Genomic DNA, 10,849 nt, shown 5'->3' with positions numbered 1-10,849 from the left:
TACATATGTTCAGTTGTCAATAGCATCGGTCAGGTGTTTACTAGCTAGTTTCTGCTAGTTTGCGTTTCTTGACTTTTTCTATATTTCACTCGCTGTGAGCGTAATTCTGTAATTCTTCCCATTCTTCTTCCTGATAATGATCTACTAGGAAAGTAAAGAAACAAAGCTAGTGTGTGTGTACATAATACACTGCCTGTTTTAATATGAGCTTATTATACATACCACAAGTAGAGCTGCTATCAGTGTTGCTGTTTTGTTAATTGGTAGTTTCATTTCAGGGCTGTTCTGGTTTCGTTCGAAATTGATTTCTCATCGATTTGGATTTCCGATTCCAAATTTTAAAGATCTTTTGCAATCCTATCAAAGTTTTGAAGTTATAATAGAAAATAAATCCTATTCGAAATGTCAAAAATGCATTGAGCTGTTGTTGCATAGTATTCGTTTATTAGAACATTTGTAAAAATTTTAAATAAATTTTGTCGAATGGCGGTAATACAATGGTGATGTGAAAGTAGAAAAGCGTACTGAAAGCGTGCTAAAATAGCCTAAAACTCGTACCGAAATATTAAGATTATGTTGCTGACATTCCGTAATTTTACTGCATCATGGTTAAATGAAAACAAATAAATAAAAATAAAATTGCGCGAGCAAAAGAATACATTTTTTTTGTTACCAAATATAAAATGTTTATATCGATTGTATTTTTTTTACATTTTAGACATACATGAAGTAAAATCAGAAACGAAATAAAATATCAATATCTGATGATTAAAAAAAATTGGTAGTTTGGAAACTGATTCGGTAGGATTTTTTGTTCCTAAAAATATTGTCGAGTGGTAACATTGGTTGGTATATTTAATACACCAGTAGTGAAATATGCATCAATAAGGCGCCCCTACACGCTTAAAGTTTGTTTGGGTATTAATGATTCAACATCATGCCTTCACAAATGCAGCTATAAGTTGCATAGTATATATGAGTACGAACAACAGCGAGAATTTTTTCTACATAACATAGGCGAACGCTGATTTGATTTCTTCTTTTCGTACGCGAACGTTAACAAAACATGTTGAAATGTATACGTTCGCGTTTGCGTTCGAATAATGGACGTGTGGTAGGCGCTTAAACTTCTGTCAACTGTGTTCATTTGACAAGAAACATTTTTTATACCAAATTCTCAAACTGAATTGTGTCTAGGGCAAAATAAATACACCGTTCTTGGCTTGGTAAATAGTTTTGTACCAAACTCAAGAATCTGTGTAAGTTTTCAACGACGACCATATTTTCAAAGTATTATAAAAGTAAGGCTAAGTTCACAACCTAGAGTAATAGCGTTACGCGATGCAATGGAAATCGCTCAATCCAAAGAAACTTCTTCGCCAGCATAATCGCTGGCGATTAAAACGTAGCTAGTGTTTAAATTGCAGCAAAATTATACACGACTAATTTTTTATAATAGGGGAGTTTACGATGAGTAGCATTTTAGATTTAAAGTTGCTACGTACCAATCTAGCACATATTTTGTTGTTGGGAAAGCAACAAAACGTGTGATACATTGCTACGTAGGAATTGTAGAAGAGATGTTTAATTTATTATATAAATATGTACATATGTATATTTTTTCTTTATTTGGGCTTTAAGTATGAGAAAAGGCTTTTTTTAACAAACTGCATAATTTTTATTTGCTTGCACAGCGATAAACACCAAAGACTGTGTAAATATTGGTTAGAAGCGATTTTTATGTATTCTCGCTACGCGAATACGTTAGGTTGTAAACTTAGCCTAATACTGAAACTCAGCTGGACGCCATATTAAAGCTGTATGACTATTATTTAACTAATTTAACAATTTCATTATGTACATTGGCTCAACTATGCCACTTTATGTGTATTTTCGAACCTTTTTTAAACAGCGCATCTCTTAAAAATTTAATAATGGCGAAAAATTCATTGCTTTCAAAATATAAGTTTTTCCAGATTTATTTCAAAATCTTCAAATCCTTATAAATTTTGAGGCGCTCGAGTTTTATAGGGGGTAGTACCGAAATTCACTCGACAGAATGTACCTCGTTTTTAAATTAGGAACTCACATTCATATATATTCGCGATTTTCTTGCCTGCATATTACGAAAAGGAATGCTGAGATTTATAAAAGGAATTCCAAGTCGCAAAGATTAAAAAAGAGCTTCGGTGTAAATTTTATGTCTGAGTTAATTTTAAATTTGATTAGTAGTAAATTTTATTCCTCGAATCCTTTTGTACTCGTCACACTCATGAAAATATATTTATGCTAGAATATGATGTAAATTCTTTACCATTATGGTGTATGATTTGAGCCAATACCAATACGTATTTTACACCAACGGAGTTTATATTATGTTCTAGAAACAAGAAAACTTGTATACCACTGGCATAATATATATGCCGAAAATCAGTAAAAAAAATTGACGGTAGGTGTAAATAATGCACGAAAAAGTGGCATAACCTTTACACTGAATCGAAATAAACTGTTCAAAAACTGGGCTTAGAAATAGCATATTTTTTATATTGAAAATGTATATCACGCCGATGTAAAAAATACACAAAATATTTTGGTGTATTTTTGACTTTTGTGCTACTTGAGTTACCGCATAACCTTGGACCACATTAACCGATTTCCATAATTCTACTACTAATTTAGTTTAGATCCGATCATTGGATCATGGAAAAATTAACGGTATTTCTAAATTTGTATATGAGAATTGAAGTCGGTTGAGTTGTTTGCTTAAAAATTAATTGTTATTGTACCAATTGAGTTGTACCGAGCCCTACAAAGGAATTTATATTGCATGAAGTTAATTATAAACTTATTGAAGAGCTAAAACAAAAATTTGTTAGTTACCTTAATTGCACAGGGAGGAGGTTATCTATTCGTCGAAACCGCATAACCGATTTCAATAATTCTTTTTTTAAAGGAAAGGTGGTGCCTCGGAGGTGTTCCCATCCTAATTTGAAGTCGGTTTTGTTTTTTGCTAAAAAATTACTTGCTTATTTAAACAATAGTCTTCGAAGGTCTTCTGCAAATCGATAAATTGTTTTAGTGAGGATTTCATTTTTGTTTTTTCTACAAAACCTCTGAACGCTAGACATACATAAACCTAAATTAAAATAAGTAGCAAATATTAAAAGATAATCCGACAGGTTCTGCAATTCACTTCCGAGTGAATTTGAGTTAAGTTCGCTTTGAATTCAAATGGGCAGGGGTTGAAATTCGCTCGGAAGTGAATTCAAGAACCTGTCCGTATAATTATTTTACCTTTTTTTTGAAGTAAATGACCGATATGATTGGGTAAAAATTATTAAACTTTCTGTTACAAATTATTTTTTGTATAGGAAAAAAGCATCAAACAGCTGTTTATAAACATGATCTATCAGCCCAAAAAATAGATGATAGCTTCACAGTTGATAAAATTATTGAGTAACAACCAGCAGTTCACCAAAACTACCGAAGCTGATGTGAAGACCCCTAAACTTTTAATTTATTGCACAATTTTTTTTATTGGAAATTGATTATGAAATGCATAGAAAGAAGCTTATGAAACTTTGGCTGCGCCCCCTCCCTACCCCCTACCGCATGGGTAAACCCCTGAAAAGTCCTGAAAAAATCCCGCAACGGTCCACAAAAATTTGTAAAAAAGTGGGAACCCTATTTTAAATAGGTAAACAAGTAATTTTTAAGCCAAAAACAAAACCGACTTCAATTACAAATCTTATACAAATACAAATCTTAGATTATCGTTAATTTAAACCGACCACCTGTGAGAATTAAAAAAAAGAATTATAGAAATCGGTTAACGTGGTCCAAAGTTATGCGGTAACATACATAAACAAAAAATAGAAATAAAAAATATTCCCACGAATTGATAACGTTTCTCCTTTTTGTGAAGTCGGTTAAAAAACGAAAACCAGAAATATGAAAACTGGAGGCTTTAAAAACAAGCCTATGTTTCGCAACGGTCACCGCATCCAAAAGAGAGTTTCAACTTAATATTGAAAAAAAGTCCTACAAAGGCTTTTATGAAAAAAATCGGCAGTATTTTAATGTTACGAAATGGCTTAAAAAATTCGAAAAAAAACTTTTTATAAAAAGTAGAACCAGATTTCTAAGTTTATACATGCTTAAAGCGAACATACTTAATATAAATATATTTTTTAATCATGCAACGTTCATGAAAGATTGTGAATGAGAAATGCCGAACCTTAGTTCCTAACAATTTAATCTACAATAGCAGTGAATAATTTTATCCACCTAGATTCAAGTCCTAATAATATTATTGCGTTCATATATATACAAATAGAAAAAAAATGTACTACTAATTTTTCTAAATATTCATATGAGAAACTTTAAAATATACGCCACTGCAGCCCAGTGCACTTGGGCTGTTAATACGAGTATATACAGTGACGAGCAAAACTGTAACATGGTGTAACACTTTTTATTTCAGCCACCGCTATCTTTCCAAGTTCTAACGACTTTCATACTTTTGTTGTATATTCTTATTGGCACACCCCTACTCCTTCTCTCATAAAGATTTGAAGTGAATCCAACAACAATAATAAAACCACAAGGCAAAAATGTAAATTAAGGCCAATGTTACAGTTTTGCACTCACTCTCAGTTTTGCATTTTACAGTTATCTTTTACTTAGTTGGAAGTCAAATGACGTTTTTCTGCATTGTAATATATTCAAGAAGACATTACCAGTAAATAATATGGTTAATCAGGAAACATAAATGTAAATAATAGATTTACTGCGGAAACGCGGGGCCGTAGGAAAAGTGGCAAACAATTGTGGAGCTCGCCACGTGAAAATGTTAAGACTGAGAAAAAATATAGCCTAAAATGTTATTAAGGACAAAGGAAGTCTGCCAAAAAATATTACGGTCCGATATCTTGTGAACTTAGTAGCAAGTAGCGCTGCAGCCACTATTATAGAAGCGTTTAAGGTATTCAAATCGAATGCAAATCAGTAGACAGCGAAGCGAAGAATTGTCAAATTGAACGCAAAGTCATAATAAAAGAGGAAAAAACCATTTTGATCAAAATACATGTGCGAGAGTGAAAGCAGTTTGCCAGATCGCGCGAAAACCTATTGCCTATTGGGATATGTTAGCCCTTACAGAATGCAATAAAAACACATTTTTAAGATTTAATTGAAGGTTAGTTGGTCTGACAAGACTAAATTAATCGCTTTGAATCAGATGGCCGGGCATGGTATTGGATCAAAGACCCAAATTAAGCCCATGCGCATCATGTAAGGCAAACTGTGAATCACAGTGGTCGGTCAATAATAATTTGGGGTTGTATTTCAAAAATATTGTTGGTCCGTTAGTACGCATTATGCATAAAGAACATTATCTGTTCATATTCAACAAAATTTGCAAGATGTAGTCGAAAAATGAGAGTTTCTGCTGAAAAATCACCCAAAACATACTGCATATGTTCGCAAAGACTGGATGCAAAAGCCAAAATTTGCTATTTTGAAATGACCTCCACAATCCGCGGATATGAATCTCGTCGAAAATTTGCGAAATCAACTAAAAGCGCAGCTTACTAAGTATCCAAATCCTTCCAATGGAGTACATGAGCTCTGAAAGCACACCAAGGATATATGGGAGGCTATACCTCCAGAATTTTTACAGAGATACACATAAGGTATGCCAAGTTGCATCCAGGAACTAAAAAAAGCAAATGTATACTGAACATTGTGTTAACAATTTTTTTTCTTCGTGAATATTGTCAAAAAGTTATTAAAAATATATAACTGCAAACTGTAACATATGCCATAATTTACATTTTTGTCTGCTGGTTTTATTACTGTTGTTGGATTCACTTCAAATCTTTATGAGAGAGGGAGTAGGGGTGTACCAATAAGAATATACAACAAAAGTATGAATGTCGTTAGAACTTGGAAAGATAGCGGTGGCTGAAATAAAAAGTGTTACACCATGTTACAGTTTTGCTCGTCACTGTATATACAGACATACATACATAGGTATATACTGTACATACTTACAAGGTAGAGAAAAAGTACGAAGTGTAGAAGGAAAACGAAAAAGGAAAACTTTGACATAGGTTTTCTCATCGAAGGATTTTTCGTACGAAAAGTGCATTTACTTTTAGGATGAAAAGTACATAGTGTACGTAGACGCGCTTAACAATCCAAAGAAAAAGCGCAGTCCAGAGTTGTGTAATATTAAATGAACCACGCCTTTATTTCGGAAAACGGAGTAATAATTGTTCCTCAGCTAATTCATGGATTTGCTGGAGGTAAATGAATGCGGTAAAATTCTAAATTTTTGTTTATCAAAATAAGTATCGAGTAACTGAAATTAGCTAGGTACAATTTTTCGACATTTTTTAAGTATTAATCTATATTATGTCTATATCGACGTAAGCGAGCACTATTTTCTAGTTTTGGAGCACCTGGTGGCGGCGTAATATCATTACGTATCGTATTATCAGATGATTTCAGTTCCGTAACCATGTTGTACAATAACTCTTCTTCACTATGCGCATGTGGTGTCGTGTCCTCCCTTTGCGTTTGATTTTGAAATTGAAGCTGATTGCTGAAATTTGAAGTTTGAGTTTTAGCTGCAGAATTATACTCGTTAGTTTTTGCAGTTTGCGAGAGAGCTTGAACATCTTCACTGTTGTCTAATGACTGGTCTTCAAAGTTTCCTAATAAAAATGTTGGTATACCACGGGTCCTGTAAAGTTGAAATATGTATATATGTATATATATGTAGGTACATAAATAAATATGAAAATTTAACACTCTGATAGTATTTCAGGAGCTTAGAAATGTTATTTCTTCGGCACCCTTAAAAACGGTGACAGGTAACAAGATCATCGGTGTGAAACGCTGGTGTGAAACAAAGTCAATTGACATTATTACCTTTTCAAAAGCGAAATAAAGTTAACAAAAATTTGGAAATAAAATCATTGACGCTATTTCCTCATTCAAATAGTCTTAGACTGTTCAATATTGAGCTTACACTCAATAGGTGTATCAATTGGTTTACAATTAGACATATTTAATCTTGATAACAATTGTTCGATATATTGTTGTTGATCTATAGTTATACTGTTGCATTTATTCATTTGAATTCTCATACCCAAATAACGTTTTACATATCCTAGGTCTTTTATTTTAAATTGAGAACCCAAGGCATTTTTCAATATTTCGGTCTCCTTCACATTAGTTGAAAAAATCAAAAAATCATCAACATAGATTGCGACTATAATATTTACATCATTATCAATTTTTGTAAATAGACATGGTTCATAAAAACTCATTTTATATCCTAACTTGCACAAATATTCTTTTACTCTTTCGTACCAAATTAAAGAAGCCTGTTTTAAACAGTAAATTGCTCGTTTTAGTTTCAAAACTTTGCCGATAATTTTGCTTTTAAACCCCTCAGGAAAAGCCATATAAATATCTTCCTTTAGATGTCCATTTAAAAAATCAGTAGTAACATCTAAGTGCGTCATATTCATTGCATATTTCACACTATTAGCAAATAACATACTCAACGTGGAGCGCTTTACCACAGGAGAAAAAGTTTCAGAGTAATCTGTACCATACTTCTGCGTGAAACCTTTCGCAACAAGTCGAGCACGGTAACGCACCTTTCCACTTACGTCAAGCTTTTTGTTTAGAACCCACTTAGATTGAACTATCGAAGCACCATTTGGCATGTCCGTAATCTCCCAAGCCTCGTTCTCTTCGAATGACTGGAGCTCTTCTTGCATGGCAAATTACCATTGTTCTGCTTCTGGACCAGTCAATGCCTCTGAGAAGTCCATGTGCTCTGAAAAAATATTTGAGACGCACATATTAGGAAACCCAAAACGATCTGGAGCTCTCCTAGTTCTTCTGCTTTCAACAACTTCTGCAAGTGTTTGAACTTCTGGACCCTTTTCAGCTGGCGTAGACGGTGTGCTGTCATCACTGCTTCCATGTGGGTCTGTGTAAACTGAGTTGTTTGAGATTTAAGAATCCAGAGATTCGTTCAATAAACATTCCCCCACTGAATCTCTGCTTTCATTTTCTCCCATGGACGATGAAAATTCCTCGGCTGCTTTGCATTCATCTCCTTCGATTAACGAACCTGCACCCTCGATCCATATAGAACTGTCTTCGTCTGTGTTTACTGAAACTTCTTCCATTATGATAACATCTCTGCTCACTGTGACAATATTTTTTTGCGGATCGTAGACACGATAGCCTTTAACATTTTCGGAGTACCCTACAAGAATACGTTTTTCAGCCTTTCTGTCCTAATTCAATCGTTTTTCTTTCGGAACGTGAACCATCACTGGGCTTCCGAATAAGCGAATATGACTTAGGTTTGGTTTTTTTAGAAAACCAAGCTCCATATGGGGTTTTGTCTCCTAACGTTGCATAAATGGTTTTTCAGGTATACGGCTGTATTCGCAGCTTCCGCCCAGAACTTTTTAGGCAGTTTTGCATCAAATAACAAGCATTTTGCTTTTTCAATTACCGTTTTGTTAGCTCTTCACAAACCCCATTTTGCTCCGGAGTATAAGGAACAGTTTTTTGATGAACTATCCTTCTTGCATTAAATATTTTTCAAAATCTTTGTTACAAAATTCACCACCATTATCAGTGCGCAATATTTTAATGTTTTTATTTTGTTGATTTTGTACCATTGCTTTAAATACTTTAAACAGCTCAAAAACTTCATTTTTTTCTTTAAAAAAATATATGAAGGTCTTGCGGCTATAGTCATCTACGAAAAGCAATAAATATTTTGCACCTCCAATAGACTTCGTTTCCATGGCACCACAAAGATCAGCATGTACTATTTGCAGCACGTCACTACTTCTTTGAACTTTAGATGGAAACGGCAATCTCATCTGCTTTCCTTCACAGCAGGTCACACATGAATTTTTCTTGATGTCACTGACAGTGGATTAATTTAAACTATCAACAACTCCACTTCTCATTTTATTTAAGTTACAACTGTTAATATGTGCTAGATGTTTATGCCATAACTCCGCGTTTACTACTGCAGTAGCTGCCAAAACAGGACTCGTTTTTAATATTAATTTGTAAACACCATTCACTAAATCTGCTCGAGCAACCAGGACATGTTTTTGGTTGCGAATGTAACAGTGGTTAGCTTCAAAAGTGACATGGTTTCCATTCTTAATAAGCGCACTTACTGACAATAAGTTCGTTGTTAAATTTGGCACGCACAGCACACTTTTAACTGTAATATTATAATTATAACCAGTAGTAATTTTAACATCTCCAAAATTTATCAAAATGTTGCTGGCTTAATTAGCTGATCACAAGTGTATTTCAGAAGAATATAAATTTATTTCAGAAAAATCCAGTTATAACTTGACAAACTGTTTTCAAAGGCACTTTACATAAATAATCTTACAATTGATTATACAATTTTGAATTAAAACTACAAATGGGCATGATTAAAACATCTAAAAAATTACGCATGTGAAGTTAGCGATTGAGTAGTATACTGTTGTTCGTTTGTGCATAATTTGATTTCCTGAGGGGTTGGAGGTGCGTGCTACCACTTCGTAGGACCAGAGTTTGATTCCAGACCGGTGGAACATTTGACAAAACCTGTCAAAATTATTTAATGCGTTTCTATACTCAGTAATAAAATAAAACTTAATCATAGTTACGGATTTATAGTAGCAAAATGACCAATTATACCTATCACAGGATAATTTTCGTGAAATATTAATGTATCATTTGTTGATTTCAAAGCCGCTTTCGACTCTACTAAAAGGAGTTGCCTATACGCCGCGATGCCTGAATACCCCCGAAAGTAATACGGCTGTGTAAAATGAGGTTGAACAATACTATACATACCACCACCTCCGTCAGAATAAGGAAGACTTCTCCGAGTCGTTTGCTATCAAACTAGGTTTCAGACAGGGCGACTCTCTTTCGTGTGATTACTTTAAATAATGTTGGAGAAGATCATAAGAGCTGCAGAACTGAACCGCTCAGAAACAATTTACTATAAGAGCGTGCAATGCTGGCATATGCCAATAACAGCGACACCATTGGTAACAAAACTGTAATATCTGTTCTGCCTTTTTCAAGTTGGATAAGGAAGCAAAGCGAATAGGTCTGGTGGTAAACGAAAACAAACAGTCACTCTTGCCAACCAATGCTACTTTGGACTCAGTAGGTAATTCAGAAGTAAAGTCCTCTCTCGACGTACGAAATCCACACTAAAAAATTTACTCATCATGCCCGTGATCGTAATGGCGCAGAAGTATGGATAATAACAACATCCGATGAGCCTGCTCTTGAAGCATTCGAGAGAAATATTTTGCGGAAGATTTTTAAGAGCATGTGACGGCGAGTACCGCAGACGAGCGAACGATGCCCTATATGAGCTTTACAATGATATGGACATAATGCAGCGAATTAAAATACAGCCGCTCCGCTGGCTTGGCCATGTCATTCGAATGAACACCAACGCTCCAGGTCTGAAAGTATCCAACTCGGACTGGTGGTAGCAGAGGAAGATGGAGGCCCACTGCGATGGAAAGACCAGGTGGAGAAGGACTTGGTTTCACTTGGCGTTTCCGATTGGGGTCAGATGGCACAGAAGAGAAACAACCGGCGTGCTTTTTTCAACTCGGCCAAAATCGCTGAGGTGGTTACAGCGCCAAGTAAGAAGTAGACTTATGCATCAGTTCCAATAAGTCCAAAAAAAACCTTTCTCAGAAAAGGACAAGGAACCGCATTCATATTTCTAAAGCTTTTGACTGTCGAGTACACTTTACGGTATTCGTTT

At 34.6% G+C, this 10,849-nt stretch overlaps 1 protein-coding gene across 6 annotated transcripts in view; it reads right to left on the bottom strand.

Annotated features, from left to right (window-relative positions):
* Positions 1-6,224: 6,224 nt before the first annotated feature.
* Positions 6,225-10,849, bottom strand: part of LOC118745662 (tau-tubulin kinase homolog Asator-like) — a 570,828-nt gene continuing 566,203 nt past the window's right edge. For 5 of the 6 annotated variants that reach the window (XM_036479218.1, XM_036479223.1, XM_036479220.1 and 2 more), the window contains one exon: positions 6,225-6,748. In XM_036479218.1, coding sequence (XP_036335111.1) covers positions 6,406-6,748 — 343 coding nt within the window. In that variant the 3' untranslated portion in view covers positions 6,225-6,405. The remainder of the gene's footprint in view (positions 6,749-10,849) is intronic. The other variant, XM_036479221.1, reaches the window with a different exon arrangement.

The sequence above is a fragment of the Rhagoletis pomonella genome, unplaced genomic scaffold (genome assembly GCF_013731165.1).
Source record: "Rhagoletis pomonella isolate Grant_MI unplaced genomic scaffold, Rhpom_1.0 Rhpom_scaffold_00009, whole genome shotgun sequence".
NCBI lineage: Eukaryota > Metazoa > Arthropoda > Insecta > Diptera > Tephritidae > Rhagoletis > Rhagoletis pomonella.
This window is presented reverse-complemented; position numbering and strand designations above follow the sequence as displayed.